Consider the following 14,858-nt stretch of genomic DNA (forward strand, 5'->3'; position numbering starts at 1 on the left):
AATCAACAGGGGGATGATGAAGCGGCGCAATGCGGACTGCAGCAAACTCCGACGGCCGTTAAAACGGAACCGAATCACCGAGGGTATATATAGCAGGTACAAAAAAAGGGGGCCGGAGGGACGTTATTGTATAACAATGGCGCCGCGTTGCATATGTCAAGACAGAGAGGCCAGTCTCTGCTGTGTGCATATTGAAGCGTATTAACGCTTTGTTCTCGAGCTGAATGAACATGCCCGCTTATTGTCACAATTATAGGCCTAGGTTAACGTTTCTAGTGTGACATCTTACGCACGGCTAGGCAGTTAAATGTAAAAGAATGATGCAAATTACGTTAAATGGACATCCGCTCAAAAAAAGAAGCGTGAACTTGTGAAGGGGAAAAATGCTGTTCTCGAGATGACAGCAGCAATGTCAGAGGCGCTCGTTTTGAAGTCGAGGGGTTTCCTCACCTGTGCTTTGTCTGCCAGACAGCGGGCTAAATTTAAACATCTCAGTGGGAACAGTTAGCACCCAGCAAAACGCCTTGAACCCCTAAAAGCCGAACACAAGATTCAAGAAGGGCTCGCAATTTCAAAATAGCACGGCCTTTCCTATAGACTGACTGATGGCAGGCCAGAGCAGCTGTGCAGCAGCTTGCATGTCCAGACATGAAACTCTATACATGGTGTTTACCCCTTAAGGTGTTTGGATGTTTTCAACGTTATTGTGAGCTTTTGATCATGGGAAATTATTATTGTTTATGGATATGGACTATATGCATATATGCTCTCTGCGTCACTGTTTTTGGGTATTAAAAATGGGGGGAAAAAAAGCTAGTTATTAATTTTTTTATATGTAATCAAATATTTTCAGCCATTATAATGTGAAGAATAAATATACACTATTTGTGTGCAATTTTCTCACCTCCTTCACCAACTAAATTCATAAAGGCATAAAAGGAAGCTTGAAGTTTGTTCTCATGGTCTTATGCAGTAAACCAAAAACTCACATGTTCCCTTAAAAATGCTGTTAAGTGTTATTCGAGCAGTTGTTCTGTCTAGTAATCTGGGCTTTTGTAGGAATGCATCCATAGGTTGGCACATCGCTTTTGAGCCACACATAGCAATTACACACCAACATTGTCTCAATATGATATGAGAAACAGAGGGCAAGGGGTAAAAATGATGTGCAGCCCCTCAAAGTGAGATACCTAGTCAACCTTCCTACAAAATTAGACAGCCCAGGGACCCTATTAGCAAGTGCTTGGTGATGGTGGGGAGAAAGAACTCTCTTTTAAGAGGAAGAGACTTCTGGCAGAACCAAGGTCAGGGAGGGGCAGACAACTGCCAAACCTAGTTTGGGGAAAGTGAAGGAAGAGAAAAGAGGAGTTTAGAGAGACCGCAAAGAATAAACAGGACATCGCGCGGGGAGTGGAGTAAAGCATTCAGTGTGTCACACACACACACACCAGCAGCTTGAGTCTATAGCTGTGTAACTAAGGGATGGTTCAGGGAGCTTTTAGGACAACCTGATAACAAATTACAGAAGTCAAGCCTGGAAGTAACAAATGCATGGACCACTTTTTCAACATCACTCTGAGACAGGATGTTCCTAATTTTGCAAATCTGCCTTCATATCTAGAGGTAACACTGCAAGTCACACTGGAAATGTGGTTCTTATAAACACATTAGACTGTTGCATAAACCTGAGACCAGCATGATTGTCATTAAACAGTCTAAATCTACAATAAGCCTTCTCCAGTATCTCGTCTTTATCTTCTTTTCTTGTCTCTCTGTTTACCTTCTTTTTCCTCCATATTTTCCTCTGTTTCCTCTCCACAGTACGTTCCTGTATCTGAAGTTCCTGGTAGTGTGGGTGTTAGTTCTGCTGGCCGACTTTGTGCTGGAGTTCCGCTTTGAGTATCTGTGGCCCTTTTGGCTTTTCATTCGAAGTGTCTACGACTCCTTCAGATATCAGGGGCTGGTAAGAGCTTAGTTGTAATGACCCTGATCACATCACTCCTTTCACTTGCTGATAATGCACACTGGAAGTGGTACCAAAGATGAAATGTCTTCATTCTCCATCTCTTTTCTCCTACGTTTTTAGGCATTCTCTGTCTTTTTTGTATGTGTTGCGTTTACATCAGACATCATATGCCTCCTCTTCATCCCCGTCCAATGGCTGTTTTTTGCTGCCAGTACCTACGTATGGGTCCAGTATGTCTGGCACACAGGTTAGTCCAAGTTTTTGTTTTTTTTTTTCCTCTCTTGTTTTCTTTTTCCCTTTTGGCAGCCAAATGGCCACTTTCACCTCAAATACTTGGTGCATAAGAAATTCAAAGCTGCCAAGTTTCTTCTCTGCTGACTTGATATTTTTTTCTTATCTTTCATGCAGAGAGAGGAGTGTGTCTACCCACTGTATCACTGTGGATCCTGTTTGTGTATATCGAAGCTGCCATACGGTTCAAAGATCTGAAGAACTTTCATGTAGACCTGTGCCGGCCCTTTGCTGCTCACTGGTGAACATCAGTTGTTGTGTATTTTAGATTATTGTCAATGTTAACTAGTGGGGGAAAAAAAAATTCCAAGATTTCCTTGAATTTTATGATAATTTTACAAAGTATTGAGTGTTTACTCTCAGTATTTCCCCACACCTCCCAGTATTGGCTATCCAGTGGTGACTCTAGGCTTTGGCTTCAAGAGCTACGTTAGCTACAAGATGCGACTGAGGAAACAGAAGGAAGTGCAAAAGGAGAATGAGTTCTACATGCAGCTTCTACAGCAGGCTTTACCTCCAGAGCAGCAGATGCTACAGAGACAAGAGCGGGAGGCAGAAGAGGGTAAGTCACAAAAATGCATTAACAGGTTTCTATATCCATTTTCATCAATTTCTTTCGTCTATATATTTTTTTTTTTTTTTTTTAGATAAGCTTTATTGTCATTGACATCCACAGATTACAACGAAATTAAGATTGTGCTTGACTCAAGTTTGAGGTGCATAATATACAATATACATATATACATAAAAAATCAAGAAATAAAATAGTGCAAAAGGAAAGAAATGGATAGACATCAAAAGATGGTTGCAGCACCTGGAGGTGTTGCAGAGTAAACAAAATTACATTTCAACAACTAATGGTGAGAGCAGAAGTTCTTATGCCACCATAGTATATGTCATCACTATGGTGGGTTCTCATATTAAATATGCCCAGAGTTTCAAATAATGAGGTCAGTGTATGTGCAAGTAATCCCAGCCAAAAACTCAAGTTTCAGGCTGCTATAAATACCTGGTTTTAGACAGTTTTTCCTACTCCTGGCTCTGTATGATGTCAGTTAGAGTGGATATCCCTAAATGGGGTCATCTCACTCACATACCTCTGGCCAAGTGTGCAAAAGTCCCAACCACCTGCTGTTCAAACGTTGTGTTTGCCAGGGGCAGCCAATCAGAAACCTGGCCTAAAGGAAGGCGGAAGAGAGCTAAAACAGCTTGTTTCAGACTGGATGGACAAAGGGGCTGCACAAAACCCCATTTAAAAAAAAAAAAAAGCATTACATTGAATGTTGAATCATGCAAAGCTGCTCTAGCAGGGTCTAGAATTATATGGAATTGAAAATGAGCGGAATGGGTCCCCTTTAAACACTCAGACAATATCCTGCAGACTGAAGATGCAACAATGGCAGCAGAAAAATAAGGTCAGGAGACACATGGACATGCAGAAATGATGAAAGGGACATATATCATCTATATTATTGGGTGTAAATATTGACAAATTGTGAAACTTCAAGCTGTTTTCTTCTGCTTATCCAGTTCAGGGGGCTGGAGTCTATGCCAGCTGCCCAAGGGCAAATAAGAGGGTACACCGCAGACAGGTTGCCATTCTGTCTCAGAGCTATTGAAAAACTTAATTGCCTGTTTCATGTAATATGCAAAGGTGTATTTGTAAAGCTTTCAATTGTAGGGATGCTTTCATATCTGTAGTTTAGGAAAAAAAATTTGTGATTTATAGTACATCAATCAATCCCAAACGCGTATCAGCATTGTCTGTCCTGGTGTCATGAATTGCTCATTAAATTGTAACTGATTATAAGCAATACTTGTACAGGATGTAGATTTCAGTCTTCAGAGACTGGTTTCAATCTTTATCAAAAGATTGCAGTCACATTTGGCATCATGCTGCTTCTTGTTTTGTCCAACCAGTAATCCCAAATGTACAAAGAGAGGCGTCAAGTCCTTACATTTAAATTACAGGTGCAGATCCCATTCAGAGAGCGTGTAATCCAACTTATTTTTTTCAAAGCTTCAAATTACAGATACAGATATCCCCTGCACGCTTCACATGTAGGCAGTCATAAAGCAGGGTTTCTGCCAGTGCATTATAAGCTACTGGGACCCTTGATTTTTTTATTTATTTTTTTTAGACAAAAGGTCTAAAACATGTTATTGGACGGATGTTAATCATTTTATACACTTAAAAGCTGCTTGAAAAAAAACTATAAAGAAGTCAAAAACAGGAATAAGGAACCAGGCAAATGTTCTGCCTTGACTATGTTCAGCTGTCCAGTAGCTGAGATTATGATACTCTTCATGCTTGAAGTAAGTAAATGCAGCCCTGCTACGTCACAATTAGCAGTTATTAGTGTAAAAGTGGATGGAAGCGCTCTATGAAGAGAGGACTTTTTGGCCAACCCTACATATGTTTCACACTTCTTCAAAAGCCTGATATTAAGACTTGGTCAAGCACTACAATTAGACTTAGGTTACAGCTGGGGTAAGGATTTGGCATTTACTTGCGATGGTTAAAGTTTATTAGTTAAATGTATTCATTTTCAGCGCTAAACTAGGTGCTACAACTAGACCTCACCTCAACAAGGAATGGTTAGTGTACTGCTTCATTTAAGTACATTACATTATGCAAACTGCATGACTCAACGGACACCTGTTTAACAACCTCTCAGCTTTTATGGGACCAGAAAAACAATAACACATTTGTTCTGACATGCATCCATGTGGCTACCAGCCATCACTTTTTTAAAAAATTCACAAGTTGGCAATTTCTGTTTCAAACTCTGGTATGCTTCGGATGCTCTGCTTTTCTTTCAAACCACATGCAAACCTAGACTCAGAACTAGACCCTGCTGTTTCCGGCAGGCTCAGCCCAGATTTCTAGAGTTTGACAGTGTGTACGCTTCCCGAGACAAACTAAACAAAGCAGAAAATGCACCAGATTTGGTCCCACTAAACAGATTAGGTCTGAAATCACCCTTTTCTGTTACTCCAAACTCTTCTGCTGCTATGAGGCTGTTAATATAATATCTTAGGAATTGTCAAGGTCATCACTTGGTCTCTGCTTATGGCCAAATATGGATCCAGTTTGCTTTGGAATTTGGTCAAATCTATTTTTTATGTTTTTATATGTGTTCTAATGCTGTATACACTTGCTTTCACCTAGCTGCCTTAGCTAAAGGGATCTCGGAGGTAGAGCCCACAGTGGTGTCTCAAAACGGAGCACCTCCTGGAAAGAAAAGCACTTCAGTACCGTTACCTGAGCTGGAGTACCGGGAAAAAGGAAAGGACAGCTCTGCAAAAGAGGGCAAAAAACAGAACACAGTTGGAATCAATAACAACAGTATTATGCATGCACTGGACTCCAAACTACAGGAGACGGAATATATTGAGAACTACGTCGGGGCAAAGAGACTGAACAACGACCTGGCAGGCGAAAACACTCACGCCGATACCAACACACACACTTCTTCTAAAGAGGAAATTGGGGGGATGGGTAAAAACTACAAAAATGCCAGCGGAGGAAGCAACTTGTCTCCACGGAATCACAGTTCCGCAAATGGCAGCGTGCCGCCGGGTTCCTCAACCAATAAGAATGAGAAGAAGCAGAAGGGAGCAGGAAAGGGGCAGAAGGATCCGGTGGAGAACTGCATCCCCAATAACCAGCTGGGAAAGCCAGATGCTCTAGTGCGGTAAGAAACCCGTCATTCCAACATCCATTTTTACTTGGATACTTTGAGGGACACTTAAATACTGGGTATCCAGTAGAGCTACTTTTCATATTCTGTAACTCTATTGGATACCCAAGCTAACAGGAAATATGAAATTCATATTTCAGCTCTGAAGTTACTAAAATGATTGCAGCATTTTCTATATTAGTATAACTATACTGAAACGGACTTTCTTAGGAAATGTGTTTTGCTAATGTTGTGGTGTCTCTTCCTAAAGGCTGGAGCAGGATGTCAAGCGTCTGAAGGCAGATCTTCAGGCCAACAGGCAGCTGGAGTCGGAGCTGCGGGGTCAGCTTTCTTCTCTGAGCAGCCAGGACCGCAGCCTTCGCTCTGAGCTGAGCCAGCTGCGCCAGGACAACGAGCTGCTACAGAACAAGTGAGTGCATATGCTCTGATTGAATATGTACACTAGCCCGGACCACCAGAGTCAAAAAAAGATGACTGTTCAAAGCTGAGGGGTGGGCGATATAACTTCAATAGTCACAATATTTCAAGGAAAGATAGAGAATATTTTTCAGTTTTGTTATGTGACACTACTGTGCAGGCTCCTGAAGAGTTAACATTTAGTTAGCACTGTGCTTTGCTGGATGTTCTTGATGGAGCTCGCTAAATTGTCATCAGAGGTTGGCACGTGGCTCTAGCTCCAGATGTGTGGGGCTTGTCTCACTGTGTGGCGGAAGTAAATGCATGACCTCTCCATATCATTAATATCACGATATGATACTTTTATATCACATAAAAATTTAGAGCTGTATGATCATAAATGATATGATACGGCACAGCCTGAGTAGCTTTTTAAAGTCACGTTTGACTAAAGAGAGGCAGATCAGTGCCTACAGTTCCCATAATGCAACTCAGTGGAACTTTGTCTTTAGAACTTCAGTGCCTGTGAAATGCCCATGTATATTAAACAGACATCATTTTGCACTAAGAGGGCAAGTTGTTTTCTGTTGATATGATTTTTTTTTTTAAATTTTTAACAATTACAAATGTTTGGACTGCCCGTTAAGCTCATTTCCAGTTCAAAATTTTTATTTTAAGAGACTCTAGAGAAATTTGCATGAGTCACAGTTTAAAATGATCCTTCTTTATCTTATATGGGGCCTGGGTACAGCCCTTCAGTTCATCCACTGTCTCAAACAAGCTGTTTCAGCTCCTCTCCCCTTAATTGAGTATTTCAGTTTGCTGCTGAAGGTGGTTCTGCAGGCTATTGAATCATGGAGTTTTTCACACACTGCTTCTGCATTTTGGCTTAGTTTTTGTTAGATAAGTAATGGCACAGCGAGGTTGTATTTATCCAATTTTAAGACCTGCTAGGGACTAGATTTTTTATTTTTTTTATTATGCATGGATATGTAAAACCTTAGAATTGAAAGAGAGTGCACTTTCTTTTGTATGACTGTATATACAGTAGGATCAGAATAAAATTTAGTGTAATTAAATACACCAAATTCTCCCAAAAAAATTTACTTCATAAGTGACTATTTTCTTGTCTGTACTTTAGGCTCCACAGTGCTGTCCAGGCCAAACAGAAGGATAAGCAGACCATTTCCCAGCTGGAGAAGAGACTAAAGGCTGAGCAGGAGGCTCGGGCTCTGGTTGAGAAACAGCTGGCTGAGGAAAGGAAGAGGAAGAAGATGGAGGAGGCCACTGCTGCCAGAGCTGTAGCTCTAGCAGCTGCAACCAGGTACTACCCCTTACTACTTCTCTCTGTTGACTCACTGCTGTTTCCACTTTTTTCCAACTCCTAAAACCACAAGCCATTTTCCTCTTCTGTCCTACAGAGTGGAGTCTACCGATTCTCTCCGTGGTCGTATCAGAGAGCTGGAGACGGAGTGTAAGAAGCTCAGCATGGATATGAAACTCGCAGAAGAGCAGATTAGGGACCTGGAGGGCAAATGTCAGGTAAGACAGAGCAGCCGATCCTTTCTTTTATTCCCACTGTGCTTTATTCTCATGAATGTTTGTATACTAGGTTTAAAGTTATTGGAAAATATATTATTTAATTGCTATGAATATAAATGCTAATATATTCCTATCTGCAGTTAACAAGCTGCTGCAGTACTCCGACAACAACATAATTTACCACTGTTATAAATGTTTACATAATTATAGTGTAAGTGATGAACTTAAACAAGCAGACCTTAGGGTCTCTCTTGGGTTTTATTGAAATGCACAGTTAAAGGTTTGTCTGAAAATAAAAATATAACAACTTAGAGCGACTTTAAAGCAAACACAGAAAGCAAAATATTTAATAGCATAACCATTTTGTCTCATTTTCCTTTTGTTTCTCTCTCAATCCTGCCTCACGAAGGAGCTGCGCAAGTATAAAGAGAATGAGAAGGACACCGAGGTGTTGATGTCAGCGCTGTCTGCCATGCAGGAGAAGACTCAACACCTGGAGAACAGCCTGAGCGCTGAGACCAGGATCAAACTGGACCTCTTCTCTGCACTGGGGGATGCCAAGAGGCAGCTGGAGATAGCACAAGGTAGACTGTTGCTGAAGGAATCCAGTCAAATACTCATACTTTCTAATCATTGCCTTTGCTTCAAAACTCTTCTTTGTCTTCTTTGTTTGCTTCATTTGTGTAAAACCAAAAGCTTTGAATATGAAAAATAAAGGCCCCAGGGGGTTCCACTTACTGTTTTTTCCTTGCCCTTTTGCTTCACTGCAAGAAGGTCCTGGGTTCGACTCCACCGGCCACCTGGGCCTTCTTTTTTTTTTTTTTTGTTATGTGGTTATTTGTTCTATTGAAAAAGTGCAGTTTTACATTTTATAGTATATGTTAAAGGGGGTCTATTGTACTTTTCCTGATTTACTGTCATATAAATATTAGAATGGTGGATGCTCATTAGGGCTGGGTATTGTTAGGAACCTCACGATTCGATTCGATTTCGATTATTGCTGTTGCGATTCGATTCGATTCGATTCGATATTGATTTAAAGTTGTGAAGACACAAATGATTTTAGATAATGTTGATATTTTTAAAATATTTATTTTCATACAAACTTATGTAACATCACATTTCTGAGCAAAGAAACAAACTTCTTTCTGCAATGTGCTTAAAGTAGAAAACTGTTCTTAATAAACAATAAAAAATAAAGTGCCTGTAAAATAAAATTAGGCATAGCTTATCTCTTGAAAGTCTAATATAAATAAAAATGCATTTCAATAACATCTGTGCATATCAGTGCAGATTTAAACACAAATCATAGGGTTGTATTCAACTGAATTGCACTGAAAAAGTTTAGTGCTTGTAAACATTCTTAGCTTTTGAACATGTAGTGATTAACCTCTAATTTTTGAACATATCTTGAACTGAACTATAGTACTGTAGCCAGAAATAAAGAATTGTACTGTAACAGTACAGTTCTTCATTTCTGGTTACACACTAAGTGGGCACGTGGAGATTCTTGTTCAGAAAAAGCAGCTAATCCACATGCTCAGGCTTCAATGCACTTCTCTGGGCTGTGACTATGTCACCTGCTGTGGAAAAGATCCTTTCAGCAGGTACACTACTGCCTGGGATGCAAAGGTACCTTTTAGCTTGGCATGACAACAACAGGTTGTGCTTCGTGTTTTTGTAGCGCATCTGCGTGGTATCTGGTTAAGTGGTTGCACAGGTTTGTCGTGTTACTGCAGTACTTTAATTCTTTCTGGCACAGCTTACATACCCCCTTGCTTTTGTCGACTTCTTGAGTTCCAGATTTAGACGGGAAAGCAAAATGAGCCCAAACATCTGACTTAAAAGTTGACGGAGTTAGCTTTCTACAGCTGCTCGCCATGACTGTTGTTATGCGCTCAAGTGCTCAGCACAGTAACCAAACTCTCAGCGCCCCCAACATGTCAGGAGGTGAATCGATTCTGAGGAGCCCCCTAATCGATTATGAATTTTGCGTGAAATTATTGCGATGCATCGATTCTTCAATTATTTTACCCACCCCTAATGCTCATATTACACATAGTCAAGGCTGTTCACAAGCAATGTGAGCCAAAAGCTCAGGCTACAGACTTGCTCTGGCTCTCTGATGTCTTTAGAAGTAAGTTTCCTTAAAAGGAGCTAAAGCAGCTTCTTTCAGATAGAAAATGAACTGAGGTGCTATAATAATGCTTGGTGTAAAATAAATAAGGATTGTTTTGAACTGTGAATCGTGCAAAGCTATTCTAGTAAAGTCCAAGAATAAAAAATATGGAAGTGGAAATGAGCCCAAGAGGTCCCCTTCAGTGTTAACTATTCATCTTCTCATCTCAGCCATAAGCACTGATGTTCAGATGCATTAAAATGTGTCCGTATTTATGAACATGTTAAGTACTGAGTTGTAATGGCAGTTGGAGAGTCAAGAGTTTTAAATAAGCTTTTAAATAGTAGTAGATAATGCTGATAATGTTTTCATAGAATGCAGCGCTGCAGTTCATCACACCTCATGGTTATGTGTTGCGAATCACCTTTAAAATAATTGTTAGTAATTCCACCTGTGCTGTCTGCTAAAAATGCCACAGAAAGCTCTAGAATCTAGAAGCTCTACCAGTCAGCTAATGCCACATTGTGATTTGGCACTATATGTAAATAAAATTGAATAGAATTATTCTGATGAACTATTACAAGGATAATCTAAGCCCATTTGGATGAGACATGTAGCAGCATCAACTAAAATAGAAAGTAAATATACACAATTTTAATGTCCATAAGAAATTGTGGGAAAGAAGAAGCACTTCAGTATGAAATTAAGTCCATAATAGTCATCTGCACATGAATGGGTACATCAGAAAAACGTGCTGCTGATTGCTAGTTCAGCATGCATTTAATGGAGAGTTCACATTTAGCGAGGGAATATGATTCACTGCTCTTTGTTTCCTTTGAACTGTGAAAAATAGAAAAAATAATCAGTTGAAGTCAAATATCCAGATGTCAGTTTGGGGTATTTTTCTGTAAAATTAGCTAAATCATTTTAATAGAGCAAACTTGTGTTGTAGTGAATGTGGATAATTCAAATCAATTGTTTGCAAGTAGCTAACTTGAGCAGCTTGCTAACACATAGGTAACACTAGTTTTCTGATAGCTAACTCAGCGTATGGCGCCAAAATAATCCTTTGACTGGGGGCATGGTGTGGGACCTGCTATTCTCTTTCTGGTGGCTGTGGTTTCCAGATTTGAAAGATATTAATACAGGCTCCATCAAGTTCACTGAAAAACAGAAGATCAATTAGGAAGCCACTGAAAAATTACTCAGAATTTGTGTTTGAGCCTGGATGAAAACCACGAGCTGTTAATATTATTACTGCCCCATCTATTAAAAAGAAGAAACCCTACAAAATGTGGCTTTAATATAAGAAACTGGGCTAGTAAAACATCACTGCTATACAAGAGCACCCCTAAGATTCTTAAGGGTTTGGTCTGTCCACCCCCCCCGGACTGTTTCTAATGCTGTTAAATGAACATCATTTCTTTTCCCTCTCATTTCATCCAGGCCAGATCCACCAGAGGGAGCAGGAGATCGCAGAGTTGAAGCAGAAGATAGCAGAGGTGATGGCAGTGATGCCCAGCCTGACCTACTCGTCAGACGGCAGCAACCTGAGCCCTGTCACCCCTCACTACTCCTCCAAGTTCATGGACAATAGTCCCTCCTCCTTGGACCCCAACGCCTCAGTTTACCAGCCCCTTAAAAAGTGACTCTGACGTCCACATGTTTGTCAGATGGAACTTTTTCCCTCAGTCTTTGTTTTGATCTCAGTTCTGGTTTCAGGTTTATTTTTTGAGTTCACAAAGCCCCAGAAAGTTTTTGCACTCTAAACATGCACACACACACACACACACACACACACACACACACACACACACACAGCCCCTCCATACATTTGGGTATTCAGTCTGGGTTTTTTTTCCAGTTGATTTTTTTTTCTTTTTTTGGGGGGGGGGGGGGGGGGGGGGGGGGGGGGGATTTTTATATATATTTTTTTTTTTTTTTTTTTTTTTTTTAGGTTCAGGGGAGTTTTTTTGGATTTAGCCATCAAACAGTGTGATCTGTTTGAAGGTTGAAGAAAGGAACAAACAATTGTTTGGCCAAATGTACTGAAGAGCCATCATGCATCGCTTCATGTCAGTCTTCTTTTAGTGTACAGCGTGAACCTCCCTCACAGGCATTTATATATATTTTTTTCTTTTGTCTAGAGTAAACTGACAGCCAGGCTTTTTAATTTAAGGAGAATTGGCTTTTCGTGATGGTTTGTAGATGACAGAAGGCATGCTTTCAGTTCAGATGTGAAGTCGAAGCTCACCTGTAAAGTAAAGCCCTGTGAGAGATACATGAATGTAATACTGTTCATGTTTTGATATCAGCATTAACTTAAATCAGTGATTGTTTGTTTTGTAATGTTTCAGTTCAGTCACGGCGATGTACGTTTCTTCTAAAAATAGTGATATTGAACAGATAATCATTTGCTGTGTTTCTCGGATACACTTTTAGTCTCTCAATGCTGGAATATAGTGGTTTCTCCAGGATTGTCAGTAAGTGGATGAAGCAGATGTAGAATACTACTGCTCGATTGGACCCGGCACTGCCAAAAATGTTCCATCAACATTCACTTGTTTGCTGCAGACGCCTTTCTTCTTCTTCTTCTCCCTTCTGGACCAAATTAGAACCGGTTAAGGCCATTTCGCTCACTGGATTTAATGATGTCGAGGTAACCCCATTGTTACCTTTATTTGGGGATTCACAGTGCCTTGCAGTTTCTCTTTTTCAAAAAAAAAAAAAAAAAAATGTAGAAAATACATACTTTGCAATCCTGGGATCTAAAAGCTTCAGACCTGTTCTCCTTCTATCCTGGACATCCACTCACACGAATCGCATACATCAGTATTTAAAAGATAAAATAATTGTCATATCGCAGCCAATTGACTTTAAGGGAAAATGTAACACTGGACATGGTGTACACGTGATTTCACAGTGACAGTCTTGGTGTGCCAAACACCAAACCAAACTGATTGTCTTGCCCTCTAGCCGGCATTTTGTTGTTTACAGCGATGTACATTAACTTACTGAGGAATGTTTTCTTTCTTTCGTTTCAGTTCTTAAGTGCCAAGTGTTGCCGTTCTGTTTCCATCCATACTCCGATCGATGTAGCTAGCATAATGTTTGCAGAAAAAAAGAGTGCTGTTATGTTTTTTTGTTTGTTTTTTTATTTGTCATTAGAACATATTCGGATAGTGTTGTGTTTACAAAGGTTCCGGGCCGATCACGATGGAGCAGCAGCAGCAGATGGTCAGTCGGACTCGCTCGTGTTAATCGCACATTTATTTATTTGTGACAGACTTTTTATTGAGTGGCACTTGTTTGATATTTCCCATCACGATCAGTTGGTTTTCCAGTGTTTTCTAACCAGGAAGGGTTGTGTGAATGTGTCGTGTTGGGAAAAGGTCACCCCCCCCCCCCTGAACCATTTGACCATTTGTTGTGATGTCATGTCGCCTACCTGGGGAAAAAAAAAAGGAAAAAAAAAAAGTATTGTTTGTGGCTCGCTCTGGCGTTGTGAATTCAGTTCTCACGTTGCTTTTACGAGTTTGTGTAGAAGGAAGAGAAGGTTTAAAAAAAAAAAAAGTGGTTTGTTTTATCTTTTTATTGTTCCACCGTCTTTATTTTCTTTACTCAAAGTGATGGTGGCTGTGTCACACCTTTCACTTTGGTCATCACTATTAAAGAAAGTCCTGCTGGTGGAAACGCAGAGCTGTTGAGTGTGTGTGTGTGTGTGTGTGGACTTTTTTTTTTCCTGGCACAACACAAGCACAGCCTTTTTACATAAAACTTACCACAAGATGGTGACATTGTGGTGCGCAGAATTTGCTGCGCCAACAAGCAAATAATACGGTTGATATTTTCGAGGAACCTTGTGAGACTTTTAATTTGTATGTGTCGTTTTCTAGTCACACTCATTTAAAGCAGTATCCTTATCTTGTTGACAGCGTCCCAACCTTTAATCTTGGTTTATGTATTTTGTTTATATCCTCTCTCTCAAACTCTGCCAGAATGTGCACGCCCCGTGGTTTGATGCTGCCTTCAGGTGCTGCTTGGAAATACCGCTCTTTTTTTCTGAAGAAATGCCCAGATAAACTTCATTCACTTGACATAGAGTAGGCAAGCAACCAAATAGTCACATTGACATACTGGTCAGCATCATGTTTATATATTTAAAAGTTATGTGATTACATAGTTTGTCATGTGACATCCTCCAGTGCCAGATAATGAAGCTAGAGCAGGGGTGCCAAAAACTACAAGTTGAAGCTGGTTCTAAGTCCCATAGACTTCCATGTTAAAATGACCAAATAAACAGCATTAAAGACTACAGTTAAAGCCTTTATAGGGCATGTAATGGGCAGCCAATTTTAAATTGAAACATGCATACAGTCATGGTTATAAAACAAAACAAAAAAAAAAAACCTCTTTCAGTTCTAAGGTTTTATATAAAATTCTGTGGTGGGACCTTAAGAGAGCTGTGCATAAACAAGTACCTGCAAACCTCAATGAAATGAAGCACCATTTTAAAGACGAGTGGGCCAAAATTCCTCCACAGTGATGTGAGAGACTGATAAAGTCATATAGAAAATGATTACATCCAGTTTATTTTAATAAACAGCTACTGAATCATGCAGTTTACTTGGTTTCTCACACACTGTCTGCATTTTGGCTTCATTTACGTTCAACTTTGGCATGATGTAATATGTCATGTTCATACAACTAGGGTTGTATTTACCTAATTTAAGAACCTGGGAAGGATTTCATACTTTTTTCCTTTTACTATTTCCTGATATGTAAAACCTTATAATTGTCAGACAGTATAATTTCTTTTTTTTTTTTTTTTTTACCACGA

General features: G+C 39.9%; 1 protein-coding gene across 1 annotated transcript; it reads left to right on the forward strand.

The window, feature by feature from the left end:
• Positions 1 to 13: 13 nt before the first annotated feature.
• Positions 14 to 11,898, forward strand: maco1a (macoilin 1a). The gene is made up of 11 exons (XM_030741287.1): positions 14 to 96; positions 1,822 to 1,963; positions 2,087 to 2,213; positions 2,375 to 2,498; positions 2,641 to 2,819; positions 5,430 to 5,955; positions 6,212 to 6,370; positions 7,499 to 7,681; positions 7,779 to 7,899; positions 8,309 to 8,483; positions 11,465 to 11,898. The coding sequence occupies exons 1-11, from the start codon at positions 14 to 16 to the stop codon at positions 11,665 to 11,667; spliced, it is 2,022 nt and encodes a 673-aa protein (XP_030597147.1). The 3' UTR covers positions 11,668 to 11,898.
• Positions 11,899 to 14,858: the final 2,960 nt, after the last annotated feature.

Source organism: Archocentrus centrarchus, chromosome 11 (genome assembly GCF_007364275.1).
Source record: "Archocentrus centrarchus isolate MPI-CPG fArcCen1 chromosome 11, fArcCen1, whole genome shotgun sequence".
NCBI classification, from domain to species: Eukaryota; Metazoa; Chordata; class Actinopteri; order Cichliformes; family Cichlidae; genus Archocentrus; species Archocentrus centrarchus.